Source organism: Microtus pennsylvanicus, chromosome 9 (assembly GCF_037038515.1).
Source record: "Microtus pennsylvanicus isolate mMicPen1 chromosome 9, mMicPen1.hap1, whole genome shotgun sequence".
NCBI lineage: Eukaryota > Metazoa > Chordata > Mammalia > Rodentia > Cricetidae > Microtus > Microtus pennsylvanicus.
In genome coordinates, this window is record NC_134587.1 from 107,777,299 (window position 1) to 107,798,105 (window position 20,807).

The following is a 20,807-nucleotide window of genomic DNA, read 5'->3' on the forward strand; positions in this document are numbered from 1 at the left end:
GGGGAGAATCAATTCCCACAGGCTGTCCTCTGACAACCATATGTACAGTTGGCCCGAACCCTACTCTAATGAATAAAAATGTAGTTACATTTTTAAAAAGTCACCATGAATCTCATTATTTGTACACTCAATGCCAATTAAAATGTTTCAAAAGCACACCCTTAAGAATTCCACACTAGGCTGGAGAGATGGCTCAGTGGTTAAGAGCACTGCCTGATCTTCCAGAGGTTCTGAGTTCGGTTCCCAGCCACCACATGGTAACTCACAACCATCCATAACGAAATCTGGTGCCCTCTTCTAGCCTGCAGGCAGAACACCGTATACACAATAAATAAATAAATAGTTTTGCCGGGCGGTGGTGGCGCACGCCTTTAATCCTAGCACTCGGGAGGCAGAGGCAGGCGGATCTCTGTGAGTTCGAAAGCAGCCTGGTCTACAAGAGTTAGTTCCAGGACAGGCTCCAAAACCACAGAGAAACCCTGTCTCAAAAAAAAAAAAAAAAAAAAAGAATTCCACACTAAAAAGGGCATGTGCCGAAGCCAGATGCCACCCTCACACATCATACACGAAAGCCTGTGGGAATCCAAGAAGAGTCACAGGGTTCAGGTCTTGAGACCCCCATGCCAGCATGTCCCCGACGCTGACTCGGGATTCCATGCAGTCAATCCCCAGCAGGTGCTGGGCTCTGGCACATGAAGGCCTGGGATCCATCAACAGGTCTGTGTACACACCTGACTGCTGTGGGATAATCTTTTTGTACGCTGTAAAGATGTGTCTCTGCCCAATGCGCCTTCTGATTGGTTAAAAAGAACCTGAAAGACCAATAGCTAGGCAGGAGAGAACAGGTGAGGCTTCCAGGAGAGAAGGGAACTCGGGAAGAATCAGAGGCTTTCATAATTAAGCCCGGGAGACTCTGAGGGAGTCAGCAGTATTGAGAGGTAACGAGCCACATGGCAGAATGTAGACTAATATAGACATGTCAATTTTTTTTAAGACAGATTTTTCTGTGAAACAGTCCTACTGCCCTGGAAATTTCGACCAGGTTGGTCTTGAACTCACAGAGGTCTGTCTGCCTCCTGAATGTTGGGATTAAAGGTGTGTGCCACCACCACCACCCGCCAGAGCTAGTTGGGAACAAGTCTAGACTAAGGTCAAGCTTTCATAATTAATAAGAAGTCTCTGTGCCATCATTTGGGAACTGGCAGTCTAAAGACGGTCCAACAACATATGACCAACAATCGCGGTTGGACGTGGTGGCCCTGTCTTTAATTCCAGCCTTCAGGAGGCAGAAGGGTGGATCTCTCTAAGTCCCGGCAGGTAGGAATATGTAGAGAGACACTGTCCATAAAAGAAAAAAAGGAAGAAAAATCCATAATGGTCTTTTATTTTGGGGGAGGGTTGAGATAGGGTTTTTTTGTATTTTAATAAATAAAGACTGCCTGAAGACCTGAGAGTAAAACAGTCCCACTGGTCAGCCTTGCAGACCAGGTTATGGTGTCACACACCTTTAATCCCAGCCCTACAGAGGAATAAGATGGGGGAGACAGTTCTCAGACACAGTCTCATTCTGAGAAATCTGGAGGCAGGATCGCCATTTCAGACTGAGGGAGAGGCAAGAGCCAGTGGCTGGCTGTTTTGCTTTTTAGACCTTCAGACTGAAACCCAATTTCTGACTCTTAGCGTTTATTAATCATGCTTCAGGGTTTCTCTGTGCAACAGCCCTATCTCTCCTGGAACTAGCTCTTGTAGACCAGGCTAGCCTTAAACTTACAGAGATCCGCCTATGCCTGCCACCACCGCCTGGCTGGAATATTGATTGGTCTTTTGAAAGCAAATTCAGAACTTGTGCTCAATGACACAAGAGCTGCTGCCTATGGCTGCTGACAACAGGCCACGAAAGCTAACCACTGAAAACCCTGACTCACTAGCGAGAAAATGTCCAAGGTGGAAAATACTGGAACAAACAATCCAGCAACAAAATGAGAATTTACTGGCCAACAAGCAGGGCTGTGTGGTGTGTGGTCTGGCAGTCACTTTGCAAGTCTGAAGACCTGAGTTTGAATCCCCAGCATCTACACAGAAACAAATCCACAAGATCTTCTCACCCTAGCAAGGGATGAGGAACACAAAAGGATCCCAAGAGCTGGCAGTTCAGTGAGATCCTGTCACAAAAGAAAGATTTCACTCTGGCATCCATCCATGTGTACATGCATGGTTGTACAACCTGCAACACACACACACACACACACACACACACACACACACACACACACGAAAAAGAACAAGGACCAATGCAGAGCAATGCCCACCACCAACTGCCTTGGAGACACCTACTGAAGTCACAGAAGTGTGCCTGGGAGAAACGTGGAATGGTATAGCAGTTCAGGAGGAATGGGAGCATACAGCAAAGCCCGAGCACCCCTTATCCACAACTGAAATCAGGGAAAGGGCTGCTCAGCTGGAAGCGGCTCCACTCAGGACCAGCCCTTCTGAGATCCATTCAGCCTCAGGAGAAAGCAGCAGGCTAATGTTACCATGACAACAGACACTCAAGACTCCAGCCAGACCAAGGTCACCTGATGGGCTACCAGAACCAAAATGCCTTGTATAGACACGTGGGGGCACTGTGGCCAAGCCTTCAAGGCAGCAACAGCCACAGGGTGAATGGAAGCAGGGTTAAGTAGCTTGGGAAAGCTGTCTGCAGGGTGATGTGAGAATCCCTTCCTTTAAACCAGACTTCCAGTCACAGCCTCAGGAATCCTGGGAACCCTCACCACACTTCCTGGGGCACAGGCCAGGCAGATGGGAACATAACCTTCTGATTGTCATAAACCAAGCCTGTGCTCAGCAGTGCTGCCTGGCCTTGACAGACAACCAGGAACTGGATCCTGTGCTCCAGGGATGTGTCACCACAGGGATGAGCCTGAAGCTGACCCCAACATGTTTCCCCCATTCTTGCAATGCACTGCAGCTTTTGGGGCCTCAGGAAGACCTGCCAGCCTTGCTTATTGACAGCTGAAAAAGTATCACACAGGAAGATGCAGAAGTGAACGTCACCCCTGCCAGCGGTGCCTGTGGCCCATCACTCAGGAGCCTCCCGGGTGTGGAGGGATAGTGCTGGAGGACAGATTTGACCGAACAGAGGCCCCCAAAGCAGGAAGGGCAGAGGAGGTCCATACGACTGATGGACACTGCTGTCACTCTCACCAGGGACTCAGGACTGTGCCCAAAACCTGGAGGCTTCTAGGATCAGGCTGCAGCTGCCACGTGCCCTCCACCCATTTCTAGTGGCCCCAAGAGTAAAAGACTCCATTACCTTCTTAGTTTTCTTCTCATATTGCAGATATCTGGACTCAACCACTCTTCCTCCTGCAGACGACACAGTGTTTGTTAGAGAAGAGGAATGCTGCAGCATGAAGACATAGAGCATGAGCAGGACCCCACAGTGGAGAGCCGGGGCCAATGACAGGAAAAGCACCAGCCTTACAGCCCGATGCAGACTGGCTCCTTCAGTCTCCCCAGTATGCACATGGCAGCTACTGCAACTAGTACCTTCACAGGACACTCAGTGTCCATAAGACACTGATGGAACGTCTCTTGTACGTGGGTCCTTGGAGTAGCAGCAAGTGCCATGTAAGTTCAAAGATAGAAATATTCTAGACCGTGAAAGCCAGGGGCCAGTGGGATGGCTCATTGGGTGGAGGGCTTGCAACCAAGCCTGATGACCTTGGTTTGCCTCCCAAGAGCCTTCCTCTGACCTCTATATGTGCACCTTGGTATCCCCCTCACCTTCAGTAAATAAGTGCAATTTTTTTTTTTAAAAAAAGGAACAGGAGAGATGGCTCAGTGGTTAAGCGCTTGTTGCTCTTGCAGAGGACTGGAGTTAGGGTCCCAGCACCCACAGGGATGCTTGCAACTGTAACATCAGTTCTGGGAGATTCAACACTCTCTCTGGTGTCTAAGAGCATCTACATTCATGTGCACACCCCCCTCCCACTTACCAAAACACAAAACAACAAATCCCACAGCATTTTGGGTCTACCCCTCTCTGGTGGAGTCCATCTCTGTTTGTGCTTCAGTACAGTAAAGCTGGGCTGCCCACTGTGGTCTTAGTATTCCCACCTTCCTATCTTTAAATCAGAGGGATAAAGATCCACTCCCATAACCCTAGATGATGTTAACTGTTGTGAGGGAATGGCCATGCTGGCATGGATTTGGGGGTTCTCGCTGAGATCCTGCAGAGGCTCTGAGAGCATAGATAATGGACGTAAAAGGCCAAGTCAGACTCTGCCTGGGGCTTGTGCCAGGAAAAAGCTTGGAAAATACAGCCCAGATGTAGGAATCTGACCCTGGTTCAGTTTAAACGTGTTGAGCCTGCAGCCAGGACGAACAGGCCCACTGGTCTTTGTGCCCAGGCCAGCTCCCAGACCCTGTTTGCCAACCATGGAAGACTCCAGCTTTCTCATTACAGCTGGTCTGTGTTCGTTTGTACCTCGACCACTCATGTTTCTCAATTAAATGAAGCTAGCAGATTAAAAAGTAACAATAAAGTTAAAGACAGGAGAAGAGCCCACAGCAGCCCAGGGGCAGGGAAGCTGGAGCACACGTGAGCCATGTCAGACTCTGTACCTTTGGGTTGGGGAGGCCTATGTCCATGCTCTTTCCTCCCCACCCACTCAGATCCAGGCCCCCTTGGCGGCGGCTGGGGCGTCTGGCCTGGCTAGTGTTAATAAAACCAGGCAGCATGCAAACATGTCATAGGTTACACACAAAACTGCCGGGCTGGGGCCACTCAGTGGCACGGTGCTCAACTGGCAGAGTGAGGGCCCCAATTCTACTTCTGCCATCGCAGTGAACAAACAAACAAACAAACAAAAAATCTGTTGAGGATATAGGTCAGTGGTTAGGTGCTTGCCTAGCAAATGTGGGGCCCTGGGCTCCATCCCTAAGACCAAACCCCAAGCCCCAAACCCCACCAGGTCCAGTGATCACTGTCAACCCTGAGGGTCCAAGTTTAGTCCTCTGGACTCCTATGGTGCAATGAGAGAAACAACCACCCAAATTATGCCTAACCCCCATGTGTATGGCACGTGTGCTACCTGCCCCACACGAAGTGTAACACACACACACACACACACACACACACAAAAGGAGCCTATGAGGCTGAGGAGTACTTGCTCTTCCAGCACCCACACCGGGCAGCTCCACAGGTTTCTGAATGAACTTGGATCTGTGGCCTGTGCACATCTAGAGCTACACTTTCGAGGGACTTCAACTCTCCAAAGGACAACTACAGTCACACGACACCTCAGGGACAAAGACAACCCGGAGTCCCCAAAGGCATGCCACTGAGCAGTGGAAGTTTCAGACTTGTCTCTGTCTCCCCTGCCCCCAAGAAACCCCTTTCATGAACTAGATGGCACCCGGGAGGTTGAGGCAGGAGGATCAGGAGCTGACTGGCAACCTGGGCTCCATGAGACTTTCTCAGAGAACAGTAAGGTTCAGCATGTAAGGCACTTGCTTGCTGCCCAGCTTGATTGATGACAAATTGACTCCCACAAGTTCCCTTCTGACTTCTATACTCATGATACAATATGCACACCCCTCCAAAGAGATCAATACACGTGTAATAAAAAAATTAAACAAAAATCGTTGATGAAGACAAAACAAAACACTTTCCTTAAAGTGCTCACCTTGTACTCTTCTTCCTTTTGTCTTGGGGGCACCAGTGGCTGCGGGCTTCCTACAAGAGAGAAGAGAGATGTGCTATTCATCCAGCTACAAGATCTGCAGAGGCCAGAGCCACCTTCTGTCAGCTGCAGCGGGGCATGTGAAGATCGTCCCTAGACAAGCAGGAGGTGGAACCCCCACAAGACCAACTTCCTCCTGAAGGCAGTAGAACACTGGCCCACAGGGATCACAGCTTCCCGACCAGGAAGATCCCTGTCTCATCAGGCTGGTGTGACAACAGCCAGAGAGGTGGGAGGGCTTCGGAAGGGCTGGGGCTGAGGATTTGCAAGCACAGGGACTGGAGAAGACAGGAGGGAAGAGTCCAACGGTAGAAATGAGATGGCAGGTTGGGGAGAGGACGGTGACACAGCCTTTCTCTGCAAAGTGTCAGTTTCCTAGGCTCCCCGGTCACTGTCATGACCAGCAACTACTCAACTTTGCTATTCTAGTACCAAAGTTGACAGACACAATGGGTGGGCCATGTGGCAACAAAACTTTGCTGACATAGCACATTTTGGGTCACACATCGCTCATATGTCACCAAATAGTTGTATTCTCTAAATATTTTTCATTTTTATTTATTCTGTGTATGTCTGTGTGAGTGCAGCTGTGTAAGTTCCACCAACTGTGCGTACCGTGGTGCCTGCAGAGAGGTTAGGGGACAATCTCAACATAGGTCACGTTCCACCTTCTCATCCACGGCTGCGTATACCAGGCTAGCCAGTCCTCACCCCTGCAGACTCTCCTGTTTGGCCTCCCAATTCCCTGTAGGGTGTGCTGGGAGTGCAGGCACTACTGCATCCAGTTTGTACATGGCTTCTGGGGACACAAACTCAGGTTGTCAGGCTGTTCAGTGATAATTAACACACACACACACACACACACACACACACACACACCTCACAAACAGGGTCTCACGCCACAGCCCAGGCTGGCCCAGGGATGGATAGACAGTTTGCAGGATAAAGAGTTTGCTGCTCTTGCAGAGGACTTGAGCTCAGTCCCCAGCAGTCCAGCTCTGGGGGTCTCAAGCCTCTGCTGCTGGCTTCTTCCTAAAGCCTACAGATGATGGGGGCTTGGCCTTGGGAAGCAGGGCAGGTGCACCTGCTGTGGTCCTTCAGGATGCCCTGGGGTCTGCCCATCAATCATGGAGGCCTCAGCAACATGGCCTTGACTTGTCCTATGCCCATCACTACCCGTGTAAAGAGCTGGAAGTCTGAGGTGTAGCGCTGGTCAGGAGGCTCCACTCACCGGCCTCTTCTCGTTAGCCTTTTAAATCTGATGCAGTATGTGGTGCTCACGTCCTCTGACACACGGGAGGGCAAAGGACGACTTTTGTAGTTGGGTCCTGGGAATCCTGAGGCCATGAGGCTTGGTGGCAGCACCTTTACCTGCGAGTAAGGAAGCTGGCCTGGGGCTAGGTGTGGTGGTGCAAGCCTATAAGCTGCAGAGGCAGAGACAGGTGGACCTCGTTGGGTCAAGTGTTTAAGTGAGGGGCCTACTTAACTTATCATCTCTCAGCATTCCAAGTGCCTGTCACAGAGCCAGCCTGGCAGGCATACCCTGCCCCTACCCTGAAGTTCCCCAGCTTCTCTTTTCTATATAACTCAGCCATTTTGTCCACTTGGTCTGTACGTTTCTAGTGCTCTCTTTGCTCCCTCTCTCTCTTCTCATGGCCTGATTCAGGCTGCTGGGCAGGTTCAGTATGGACTCTTCCTGATACCTCTGGCTGTACTTTCCCTCATATCTACAATAAACCTTCTCCTCAACCATATATGTTGGAGCAGTCATGTCCTCATTTTTCTTTTCTTTCTTTTTTTCTTTTCTTTCTTTCTTTCTTTTTTTTTTTTGAGACAGGATTTCTCTGTTTAAAAGCCTTGGTGAGAGCTACCTGCCTCTGCCTCCCAAGTGCTGGGATTAAAGGCCTGCAGCACCACTGCTGGGCCACGTCCTCATTTTTCATTCAGATCTCTGTGATCTGTGAGCTGCAAGCTCACAGGGTCTCCACAGGGAGTTCTGTGACAGTGTGCTAGTATTCTTTGACTTATTAAAATATTCCTTTTAATCGTCTTACATTTACTAGCATTGGTAAGCTGTAACTAATTGGATAAAATACATGCCTAAATTTAGCTTATATGTCCAGTTTAAATATAACAGGTAATGGTGCCCAATTCTCAAGTGCCTTTACAGATCTGAGAGTACGGCATTTAACAAGAGAGCTTCTAACATAGACATGCCAGCTCCCACAGCACCCTATGGCTCCTCCAAGAAGATACGTGGTTACAAAGATCTTCCTCCTTGAGGCTTGCCTTTGGGTTTGGCAAAGACACCCACACCCCAAAAAGCGGCCTTCCACCTCTTGAGCTTCCTGGATGCCACCCAGGGACTCGATCTTCTCATCCTGCCAAGACAGGTGGACTAAATCTTCCCCCCACAGGAAAATCTTGGTGCCTCTTGTACCCAGCAGCTAACGGCAATCACTGCCTCCAGGTGATGTTCTCCGAGGACTAAGGAGAGACTTGGGATTGCCTGCGTAGCTAAAAAAGGTGTCTCATTTTTGCCCATTTATCCCCTTAGATCTGTCTAATGGCATTTGGTGACTTAGGGTACTGTTAACTTATTACTTCATCCATGGCATTTGACAACTTAAGGTACTGGTAGCTCATTACTTCATTTGAAGTTTCCTGCTAAAATACAAACAGGTGTGCCTCTTTCAAGGCTTCATAGTTCAGATTAACAGGTGTATCTTAAAAATCCAGAGTTCCCAATTCCCTTTAATTGTCTTCTAAAATGTGCAAACCTTTTAACCTAAAGCAATAGCCTTTTGCTATGACACCAAGATGAAAATCTGTTCCAGTTCTCTTACAGATACCTACAAGTTTCTGGAAAAAGTTCTAGTGCTGTATCAAAAATCAGATCTGGCCGGATCATTGGGCTACCAGGCGGCACTGTTTAGGTGCTGAGGAGTTCCATCTGGACGGGTGAGTGTGTGCTATCCAGGGGCGGATTGTCCAGGAAGAGAGCACAAACTCCCCTCCCCCAGCTACTTCTGCAGGGCTGTCTTTCTTACGCACGACCCAGCCCCCCAGTACCCCCCCCAACCCTGCCCTGCTGTATGCTAGGACCAGTGCTCAAGAACAGTTTTAAGCTCCTACACTAAGGCTACCCACCCAGAGCGGTGAGCACCTGCCTACCGGGCAGGCCTCAGGGTCCCCTGTAAGGGAGCCCGGGCACCGTCAGCTTGTGCTCCAGGGTCTCCTGTGCTCTCCTGGACCCCACCCTGCCTGCCACGTTCTTCCTTTTGTCCACGGATCATTGGGCTACCAGGCGGCCCTGTTTAGGTGCTGAGGAGTTCCATCTGGACGGGTGAGTGTGTGCTATCCAGGGGGATTGTCCTGGAAGAGAGCACAAACCCCCCTCCCCCAGCTCCTTCTGCAGGGCTGTCTTTCTTACACACAACCTCCCCCTCCCCAAGCCTGCGTTTTCTGCAAGGTCCTTTGCTCAGGAACAGTTTTCTGCTCCTACACTAAGGCTACCCACCCAGAGCGGTGAGTGCCTGCCTACTGGGCAGGCACGCGCACCTTCAGCTTGTGCAGCAGGGTCTCCTGTGTTCTACTAGTCGCCACCCTGCCCCCCCAAGTTCCCCTTTTGTCCATGGGTCTTTGGACTACCAGGCGTCCATGTTTTGGCGCTGAGGAGTTCCATTTGGATGGGATGGTTCCTGCTTCGACACTGAAGAGATACATCCAGAGAGTCAGTCACAGCAAAGACTGGACCAAGACACCAGGCCTCTCCTGGCTCCATTTGAAGGAAGAGATGGGAAGGCACCAATGCAAGAATTCCTCCAACAACCTGAATGGCAACATGACATCACCAGAATCCAGGGATCCCGAAATAAGAAGAATTGTACACCCTACTCCTGAAGAATTAGAAGAAATCGACTCAAAAGTTAATTATATGAAAATAATAGAAGATCTTAAACAGGAGGTGAAAAACTGCCATAAACAATTAGAGATTACAAACAAAAAGGTAGAGGAAATGAATAAATCGCTCAAAGATACCCAAGAAAACCAAGAGAAACAAGAAAAAGCAATCAAACAGGTAAGGGAAGCGGTTCAAGACTTGAAGAATGAAATGGAAGTAATGAAGAAAATACAAACCGAGGGAAGGATGGAGATGGAAAATCTGGGTAAACAAACAGGAAATACAGAGACAAGTACGACCAACAGATTACAAGAGATAGAAGGAAGAATGTCAGACACTGAAGATACCATAGAGAAAATAAACACACTGATCAAAGAAAACAGCAAAACCAACAAATTCTCATCACAAAACACTCAGGAAATCTGGGACACAATAAAAAGACCAAACGTAAGAATAATTGGGATAGAAGAAAGAGAAGAAGTACAGCTCAACGGTCCAGAAAATATATTTACTAAAATTATAGAAGAAAAATTCCCCAACCTAAAGAAAGATATTCCTTTGAAGGTTCAAAAGCATACAGAACACCGAATAGACTGGACCAAAAAAACACATCTCCTCACCATATAATAATCAAAACACAAAACATACAGAATAAAGAAAGAATATTAAGAGCAGCAAAGGAAAAAGGTCAAGTTACTTATAAAGGTAAACCTATCAGACTTACACATGACTTCTCTATGGAAACCATGAAAACCAGAATGTCCTGGATAGATGTACTTCAGAAACTAAGAGAACATGGATGCAAGCCCAGACTTGTATACCCAGCCAAGCTTTCGTTCACTACAAATGGAGAAAACAAAATTTTCCAGGATAAAAACAAATTTAAACAATACATAGCCACAAATCCAGCCTTACAGAAAGTAATAGAAGGAAAATCACAAACCAAGGAGTCCAACAATGACCACAATAACTCAAACATCTAGAGACCCTTCACCAGCACAACTCAAAGAAGGGAAACACACAAACTCTACTACTAAAAAAGTGACTGGAGTTAACAACCACTGGTCATTAATATCACTTAATGTCAATGGGCTCAACTCACCTATAAAAAGGCACAGGCTAAGAGATTGGATACTTAAACAGGATCCAACATTCTGCTGTTTACAAGAAACACACCTCAACCACAAAGACAGGCACCTACTCAGAGTAAAGGGATGGGAAAAGGTTTATCAAGCAAATGGACCTAAGAAACAGGCAGGTGTGGCCATACTAATTTCTAACAAAGTTGACTTCAAACGTAAATCAATCAGAAGAGATGGAGAGGGACATTTTATACCCATAACAGGAACAATTCATCAGGATGAAGTCTCAATCCTGAATATCTATGCCCCTAATATAAAAGCACCCACGTACATAAAAGAAACATTACTAAAACTCAAGGCTGCCATCAAACTGCACACACTAATAATAGGAGACTTCAACACTCCTCTCTCACCAATGGACAGGTCAATCAGACAGAAACCTAACAGAGAAATAAGAGAATTAATGGAGGCAATGAACCAAATGGACTTAACAGACATCTATAGAACATTCCACCCAAATAGAAAAGAATATACCTTCTTCTCTGCAGCTCATGGAACCTTCTCGAAAATTGACCACATACTCAGTAACAAAGCAAACTTCCACAGTTACAAAAAAATATTCGTAACCTCCTGTGTCTTATCAGATCACCATGGATTAAAGTTAGAATTCAATAACAATGCTACCCCCAGAAAGCCTACAAACTCATGGAAACTGAACAGTCAACTACTGAACCACACCTGGATCAAGGAAGAAATAAAGAAAGAAATTAAAGTCTTCCTGGAATTCAATGAAAATAAAGAAACAACCTACTCAAACTTATGGGTCACTATGAAAGCAGTCCTAAGAGGAAAGTTCATAGCACTAAGTGCCCACTTAAAGAAAACAGAGAAAGCACACATTGGAGACTTAACAGCCCACCTGATAGCTCTAGAAAAAAAAGAAGCAGACTCACCTAGGAGGAGTAGAAGACTGGAAATAATCAAACTGAGGGCTGAAATCAACAAAATAGAAACACAGAAAACAATACAAAGAATCAATGAAACAAAAAACTGGTTCATGGAGAAAATCAACAAGATTGATAAACCCCTATCCAAACTAATCAAACAGCAGAGAGAGAATATGCAAATTAATAGGATCAGAAATGAAAAGGGGGACATAACCACAGACCATGAGGAAATTCAGAGAATCGTTAGATCTTACTACAAAAGTTTGTATGCCACAAAACTGGAAAATGTAAAAGAAATGGACACTTTTTTAGATAAATACCATATACCAAAGTTAAACCAGGACCAGGTGATCGACCTAAATAGACCTGTTAGTTGCGAAGAATTAGAAACTGTTATCAAAAACCTCCCTACCAAAAAAAGCCCAGGACCAGATGGTTTCAATGCGGAATTCTACCAGAACTTCCAAGAAGACCTAATACCGATACTCCTTAATGTATTTCACAATATAGAAACAGAAGAGTCATTACCAAATTCCTTTTATGAAGCTACAGTTACTCTGATACCAAAACCACACAAAGACTCAACCAGGAAAGAGAATTACAGGCCAATCTCACTCATGAACATCGACGCAAAAATCCTCAACAAAATACTGGCAAACCGAATCCAAGAACACATTAGAAAAATTATCCATTATGATCAAGTAGGCTTCATCCCAGAGATGCAGGGCTGGTTCAACATACGAAAATCTATCAATGTAATCCACCATATAAATAAACTGAAAGAAAAAAATCATATGATCATTTCATTAGATGCTGAAAAAGCATTCGACAAAATTCAACACCCCTTTATGATAAAGGTCTTGGAGAGAATAGGGATACAAGGATCCTACCTAAATATAATAAAAGCTATTTACAGCAAGCCAACAGCTAACATTAAATTGAACGGAGAAAAACTCAAAGCCATTCCACTAAAATCAGGAACACGACAAGGATGTCCACTCTCTCCATACCTCTTCAATATAGTGCTTGAAGTTCTAGCAATAGCAATAAGACAACATAAGGAGATCAAGGGGATTTGTATTGGAAAGGAAGAAGTTAAGCTTTCGTTATTTGCAGATGATATGATAGTATACATAAGTGACCCCAAAAATTCTACCAAAGAACTCCTACAGCTGATAAACACCTTTAGTAATGTGGCAGGATACAAGATCAACTCCAAAAAATCAGTTGCCTTCCTTTACACTAAGGATAAGGAAGCAGAGAGGGAAATCAGAGAAGCATCACCTTTCACGATAGCCACAAATAGCATAAAATATCTTGGGGTAACCCTGACCAAGGAAGTGAAAGACCTATTCGACAAGAACTATAAGTCTTTGAAGAAAGAAATTGAAGAAGACACCAGAAAATGGAAGGACCTCCCTTGCTCTTGGATTGGGAGGATCAACATAGTAAAAATGGCAATTCTACCAAAAGCAATCTATAGATTCAATGCAATCCCCATCAAAATCCCAGCAAAATTCTTCACAGATCTGGAGAAGACAACAATCAACTTTATATGGAGGAACAAAAAACCCAGGATAGCCAGAACAATCTTATACAATAAAGGATTGTCTGGAGGCATTACCATCCCTGACTTCCAACTCTATTATAGAGCTACAGTATTGAAAACAGCCTGGTATTGGCATAAAAACAGAGAAGTCAACCAATGGAATCGAATAGAAGACCCTGACTTTAACCCACAAACCTATGAGCACCTGATTTTCGATAAAGGAGCTAAAAGTATACAATGGAAAAAAGACAGCATTTTCAACAAATTGTGCTGGCAAAACTGGATGTCAATCTGTAAAAGAATGAAAATAGATCCATATCTATCACCATGCACAAAACTCAAGTCCAAATGGATTAAAGACCTCAATATCAGTCCGAACACACTGAACCGGATAGAAGAGGAAGTGGGAAGTACTCTACAGCACATGGGCACAGGAGACCACTTCCTACGTATAACCCCAGCAGCACAGACACTAAGGGCATCATTGAATAAATGGGACCTCCTGAGGCTGAGAAGCTTCTGTAAAGCAAAGGACACTGTCACTAAGACACAAAGGCAACCCACTTACTGGGAGAAGATTTTTACCAACCCCGCAACTGACAAAGGTCTGATCTCCAAAATATATAAAGAAATCAAGAAACTAGACCGTAAAAGGCTAATCAATCCAATTATAAAATGGGGCACTGAGCTGAACAGAGAATTCTCAACAGAAGAAGTTCAAATGGCCAAAAGACATTTAAGGTCATGCTCAACTTCCCTAGCGATCAGGGAAATGCAAATCAAGACAACTCTAAGATACCATCTTACACCTGTCAGAATGGCTAAAATAAAAAACACCAATGATAGCCTTTGCTGGAGAGGTTGTGGAGAAAGTTTGCTGGTGGGAATGCAAACTTGTGCAACCACTCTGGAAAGCAGTGTTTCGGTTTCTCAGGAAATTCGGAATCAACCTACCCCTGGATCCAGCAATACCACTCTTGGGAATATACCCAAGAGAGGCCCTATCATACAACAAAAGTATATGTTCAACTATGTTCATGGCAGCATTGTTTGTAATAGCCAGAACCTGGAAACAACCTAGATGCCCTTCAACGGAAGAATGGATGAAGAAAGTATGGAATATATACATATTAGAGTATTACTCAGCAGTAAAAAACAAGGACTTCTTGAATTTTGCATACAAATGGATGGAAATAGAAAACACTATCCTGAGTGAGGTAAGCCAGAACCAAAAAGAGGAACATGGGATGTACTCACTCATATTTGGTTTCTAGCCATAAATAAAGGACAATGAGCTTATAATGCATGTTCCTAGAGAAGCTAAGTAAGAAGGTGAACCCAAAGACAAACACATAGTCATCCTCATGAATATTAACCTTCATCAGGTGATGAAAGGAGACAGAGACAGAGGAGCACGGGACAGAAATCTCAAGGTCCAAATCAGGAGCAGAAGGAGACGGAGCACGAGCAAGGACCTCAGGACCGCGAGGGGTGCACCCACACACTGAGACAATGGGGATGTTCTATCGGGAACTCACCAAGGCCAGCTGGCCTGGGTCTGAAAAAGCATGGGATAAATCCGGACTGGCTGAACATAGAGGACAATGAGGAATACTGAGAACTCAGGAACAATCGCAGTGGGTTTTTGATCCTATTGCATGTACTGGCTTTGGGGGAGCCTAGGCAGTTTGGATGCTCACCTTTGGAGACCTGGATAGAGGTGGGCGGTCCTTGGGCTTCCCATAGGTCAGGGAACCCTGATTGCTCTTTGAGCAGATGAGGGAGAGTGACTTGATCAGGGGAGGGGGAGGGAAATGGGAGGCGGATGAGGGGGGGAGTCAGAAATCCTTAATAAATAAATAAATAAATAAAAAATAAATAAATACAGAAAAAAAATGGGGCACTGCTCTGAACAGAGAATTCTCAACAGAAGTTCAAATGGCCAAAAGACACTTAAGGTCATGCTCAACCTCCTTAGAGATCAGGGAAATGCAAATCAAAAGAACTTTGAGATATCATCTTACACCTATCAGAATGGCTAAAATCAAAAACACAAATGATAGCCTTTGCTGGAGAGGTTGTGGAGGAGGGGGAACACTCATCCATTGCTGGTGGGAATGCAAACTTGTGCAACTACTTTGGAAAGCAGTGTGGCGGTTTCTCAGGAAATTCGGGATCAACCTACCCCTGGATCCAGCAATGCCACTCTTGGGAATATACCCAAGAGATGCCCGAAGCCGGGCGATGGTGGCACACGCCTTTAATCCCAGCACTCGGGAGGCAGAGGCAGGCGGATCTCTGTGAGTTCAAGACCAGCCTGGTCTACAGAGCTAGTTCCAGGACAGGCTCAAAAGCCACAGAGAAACCCTGTCTCGAAAAACCAAAAAAAAAAAAAAAAAAAAAAGAAAAAAAAAAGAGATGCCCGATCATATACAAGGGCATTTGTTCAACTATGTTCATAGCAGCATTATTTGTAAGTAATAGCCAGAACCTGGAAACAACCTAGATGTCCTTCAATGGAAGAATGGATGAAGAAAGTGTGGAATATATACACATTAGAGTACTACTCAGCAGTAAAAAACAATGACTTCTTGAATTTTGCATGCAAATGGATGGAAATAAAAAACACTATCCTGAGTGAGGTAACCCAGACCCAAAAAGATGAACATTTGATGTACTCACTCATAATTGGTTTCTAGCCATAAATAAAGGTCATTGAGTCTATAATTTGATATCCTAAAGAAGCTAAATAAGAAGGTGAACCCAAAGAAATCCATACAGCTATCCTCCTGGTTATGGGAAGTAGACAAGATTGCCGGGCAAAAAATTGGGATCTTGGGGGTGGGGTGGGAGAGGGGTAAGGGGAGATGGGGAGAGAAAAGTGAGAAGGGGAGGATGGGGGGAACTTCGGGAAAAGGATGATTGGGATAAAGGAAGGTTGGATAGGGGAGCAGGGAAGCACATATCTTAATTAAGGGAGCCATCTTAGGGCTGGCAAGAGACTTGGACCTAGAGCGGCTCCCAGGTGCCCAGGGCGATGTCCCCAGTTAGTTCCTGGGGCAGCTGAGGATAGGGAACCTGAAATGACCCTATCCTATAGCCATACTGATGAATATCTTGCATATCACTATAGAACCTTCATCTGGCGATGGATGGAGATAGAGACAGAGACCCACACTGGAGCACCGGACTGAGCTCCCAAGGTCCCAATGAGGAGCAGAAGGAGGGAGAACATAAGCAAAGAAGTCAGGACCACAAGTGGTGCACCCACCCACGGAGACAGTGGGGCTGATCTATTGGGAGCTCACCAAGGCCAGCTGGACTGTGACTGAAAAAGCATGGGATAAAACCGGACTCTCTGAATATGGGCGGACAATGAGGGCTGCTGAGAAGCCAAGGACAATGGCACTGGGTTTTGATTCAACTTCATGTTTTGGCTTTGTGGGAGCCTAGCCAGTTTGGATGTTCACCTTCCTAGACCAGGATGGAGGGGGGAGGACTTTGGACTTTCCACAGGGCAGGGAACCCTGACTGCTCTTCAGACTGGAGAGGGAGGGGGAGAGGAGTGGGAGGGAAATGGGAGGCTGGGAGGAGGCAGAAATTTTTTTTTTCAATAAAAAAAATCAGGTCTGGTAATCTGGTAATAATAATTAAAAAAAAAACAACTAACAGTCTTCCAGAGCCTGTTTTTTTTTTTAATATTTAGATTAATTTATTTTGTATACAACATTCCTTCCATGTATGCCAGCAGGCCAGAAGAGGGCACCAGGTCTCATTATAGATGGCTGTGAGCCACCATGTGGTTGCTGGGAATTGAACTCAGGACCTCTGGAGGAGCAGTCAGTGCTCTTAACCTCTGAGCCATCTCTCCAGCACTCCAGAGCCTGTTTTAATGCCACCCATTTTCACACATATTTTACAGGTCACTCTGGCCATCTGGGCCAAGACCAACTTACAAAGCGCTCTCCAGACAATGCCAACACATGCACCAGCTCCTGGGACTTCACCACTGGTACCAACTCTCCTGGATCAAGGACACCTAACAACTAAAATCTGGTTTTATCTGCTAGTGTGTCCCACTTGTACACCCGAGCCTCACCTGTACAACCAGGGCACTTCTCTGTCCCATTCTTTCTGGCAGTTAATGACTTCCCATGGCTAGCCCCATTCATAGGGCCAGTGATAACAAATGCCACCTGCCTTCTCATCTCCCTCAACCAACAGCTGCCTGAGGTCTCCAGGATGATAGTAAACGGGAAGCTGCTCCAGCCATGCCTCTAATGAGCCCACCAACTCCCCCCTTGCCAATGTCACTCCATGCTCGCATGAAGTAGCCAGACCTGAGTCGGGTCCCTATATCCAAGAGTCTGGGATGTTTGGGTGAAAGCCAAACCCCAGCCCCTGGCATCCATTTCAAGCCCCCTCCCCTGGGAAAGCCCACCAAGCCTCCCCAGGGAGGGGCAGGACCACTCCCACAGGGTTTTTAGGCTGTCACCCAAAATATGAACACGTGGTCTCCCCTTCTCTCTCTTCCCCTCACCATGCTTTCCTGGTGCCACTCAGGAGCGCTGCATCAAACATGGGCATCTTTTATTCAGTCTAATTTGGTCTGACTGAAATTATTTGTGTTGGCAGAGAGGCTCGTCTAAGAAATATTACTAACAAAAACGAAAACTGGCCAGGTGGTGGTGGCGGCGCAAGCATTTAATCCTAGCACTAGGGAGGCAGAGGCAGGTGGATCACAGTGAGTTCGATGCCAGCCTGGTCTACAAGAGCTAGTTCCAGGACAGGCTCCAAAACTACAAAGAAACCCTGTCTCGAAAAAACAAAACAAAACAAACACAAACAAAACAAACAAAAACAAAAACTGGTTCATTTGAGACAGGTCCTCAAGTAGGTAACTCAGGCTGTCCTTGAACTCGGGATTCTTCCACCACCACCTCCTTCCTGCCTGTGCTGACTGGCAGGCTTCTAGTGAAGCTCGGGTGGGGTGGGAGAGTTTTTGACCCGTCACTTGTGGTTGCCACTAGCATCAACCCGCCCAGGTGTAGATTTTTTATCAATTTCCAGACCCTTACTCTCAAGTGATTATTTTGTAACTCCCCGACTCTTCCCTTATCATTGCTACAAAACTCCTTTCAGGAAAGAAGTAAACCTGAAATTCTAAGACAAATACCGATCGAGGCTCCAATACTTCCCAAGCTCACTAACAAGAATGAATCCCCGCCGGGCGATGGTGGCGCACGCCTTTAATCCCAGCACTTGGGAGGCAGAGGCAGGCGGATCTCTGTGAGTTCGAGACCAGCCTGGTCTACACGACCTAGTTCCAGGAAAGGCCCCAAAATTACAGAGAAACCCTGTCTCGAAAAACCAAAAAAAAAAAAAGAATGAATCCCCGCAGTGCTGTGGTGCAGCAGACTGGTCCAGCTGCTGCTGGGGGGGGGGCACCCTAGTCATCCCCGCAGGAAGAGTGGCAGAAACTGGAGATTTCAAAGCGAGCCTGGGTTACAAGAGACCCTGTCTTGGAACCAAAACAGAACAAGTAGCACACAGAACTCAGGAGGTTGAGCGCGCCCCTAGATGCAAAAGCCAGGAACCGTGAGGGTAAGTTACCTGCTGCCAACACCAAAGTACCACGCACAACTCCACTCTGAGCAGCAGAGAAGATGCTCAGAGCCCGGGCCTCCAGGCTGGGAGGGATTCGGGGAGTGGCTCTAAGGAGCCCCGTTCTCCCGCTCGGGCACCCGTCAGCCCAGGCTCTGGCCAGCCCTCCGGTGCCCCTAAATCCCGCCCTACTGCGCTCCCAACTCACCCCGCGCCCCGCTCCGAGGAGTCCGCCATTTTCCCGCCTTCCACCCGAAGAGCCGCTTCTAGGGGCTCCGCCCGCTAGGAGGCAGGCAGGACCGCGGAGCGCCGGGGCGTGCCAGCGAGCGACGCCGAGGAGCCGGCTTTTTTGGGAGCGCGCTCGGAGGGGGCAGGGCTCTGTAGCTGCCCGCCACTCGCAGCTCACCGGAGCTGGAAAACAGGACCGCACGAACAGCAGGGGCGTGGCCCTAGTGGGCGTGACCCGGAGCGCCCCTCCTCCCTGGCGCGCTGCAGCCCTCCCCTCCGACCCCTCCGGAACCCGGAAGTGGGAGCGCGCGGGGGGAGGGGGGTGAGCCGCGGGCGAGGCGAGGCGCGCTGGGGCGGGGCGGCCTGGAGCAGCGGGCGGGCTGGCGGGCGTCCGGGCGGGGAGCCGGCCGGGGACCGGCGGCGCGCGGCGGCCGAGGTTCAGGTGAGTTCTCGCAGCGGTTCTCCTGACCGGAGACCCGAGCCGGGGTTGGTGCTGGTGTCCCGGGGCGCTAGGGTGGGACGCGGCCTGGGGGTCGCTGGGTGACTGATGGGGGCGAGGCTTTCGGACTTACGCGGCTCGATGGCGCCTTTGAGCGGCGGCTATGGAGAGGACGTGGCTGAGTTGGCCACTGAGTGGGAAGGGTCTCAGGAAATCGAGGAGGCCAGGAAGGCGGAGCTGAAGGCCCGAGCTGGGGAAAGAGGCGTCTAAAGCGCGGTCCTAGCTCTCGGTGTCGCCGAGGTGTGCCAGGCGGCGCTCAGAGAACTGGACAAGGTCCTTGGCAGCCCGCTATTGGGAGTGGAGCGTGCAAAAGATGGGCCTCGAAAGCCATGCAAGAACAGCTCCTCAGAAAGCCTGAGGTGGGGGGAGGAGGAGGAAAGGGCTCCAGCGGCCCGGGAGATGACGGGGTGCAGCCTCTGGAGGCTCGCCCCCGCCTTCCCCTTCTTGATTCATCTTCTTCCTGACTTCACACCCCGACAGCTGGGTGATCCGCAGGGGCGAGTCCCAGCGCCCTCTGGGTCTGTCTGTCTCTGCCTTGGAACGCGCATCACTTTCCGCTCCAGAAAGGACTAGCCGGGTTCTAGGGGAGCTAGGGAGAAGTGCTAACGCTCCAAATGGGCGGCCGGCTGGCCAGCGCATCAGAAGAAAGGGAGCCGGGTAGGGTGGAAGACACCCTCTCAAGAGAGTTGCATCCTTGGACTTAAATGGGTAAAACCCGACATACAGGAAATGTGTCCCCCGGCAGTGGTTGTGAGCTCAGCACCAGGGAAGCACAGCTGCCAGCAAGCCCTCCGTTCTTTTTCTGGGGTCTTCTAGCCCCAGGGCTTCTGAGGGGAGGCCTATCTGCCTCTTTGGCTCGGATGCAGCCCCTCATGTTACAGCTCCTTCCTTCCCTGAGTATTGTCTGGTCTTAGACTCCAGAACCTTGAGATGTCCAGGAATGACTGGAGGTGACATGGACAACTGAAAAGTTGTCAAAGGCCCATCTGCTCCTACAAGGGCCTGGAGCTGCCTAGTTTTGGATGGCATGACTTTCTTCTTTCCCCTCCCCCAATGCTAGGATTCCCTATCTGCTGTGTGCTTGCAGAAGAAAACCAGGTTTAGAGTTCCATTTGGTACAAAATCTGAATATAAAAAAGTCTCAGAGACATGACTGCCCTATTCACTTCTGGAATGTTCTGTAAGAAAGCTCTCATTTTAGCCTGCCCTAGGGCACACTGCTCAGTCATGCCTCTTGCAGTGTC

The 20,807-nt window shown here is 47.9% G+C and overlaps 2 protein-coding genes across 22 annotated transcripts in view; one reads left to right on the top strand and one right to left on the bottom strand.

Moving 5' to 3' along the window:
• Haus8 (HAUS augmin like complex subunit 8) overlaps positions 1-19,714 on the bottom strand; it is a 28,055-nt gene extending 8,341 nt beyond the window's left edge. Inside the window, exons 1-3 of one of the 4 annotated variants that reach the window (XM_075987041.1) lie at positions 19,637-19,714; positions 5,694-5,743; positions 3,317-3,369 (exon numbers count right to left, since the gene is read on the bottom strand). Coding sequence is in view for 2 of the 4 variants with exons in the window: in XM_075987036.1 (XP_075843151.1) it covers positions 3,317-3,369; positions 5,694-5,743; positions 6,982-7,097 (219 nt within the window). In the remaining 2 variants the exon portion in view is untranslated. Of the gene's footprint in view, positions 1-3,316; positions 3,370-5,693; positions 5,744-6,981; positions 7,113-18,845; positions 19,014-19,044; positions 19,307-19,636 lie in introns of those variants that run through there. The other 3 variants (XM_075987037.1, XM_075987040.1, XM_075987036.1) reach the window with 3 other exon arrangements.
• Myo9b (myosin IXB) overlaps positions 19,376-20,807 on the top strand; it is an 88,973-nt gene continuing 87,541 nt past the window's right edge. For 17 of the 18 annotated variants that reach the window (XM_075987024.1, XM_075987014.1, XM_075987021.1 and 14 more), the window contains exon 1: positions 19,376-19,506. The gene's annotated coding sequence lies outside the window, so the exon portion shown is untranslated. The remainder of the gene's footprint in view (positions 19,507-20,807) is intronic. The other variant, XM_075987034.1, reaches the window with a different exon arrangement.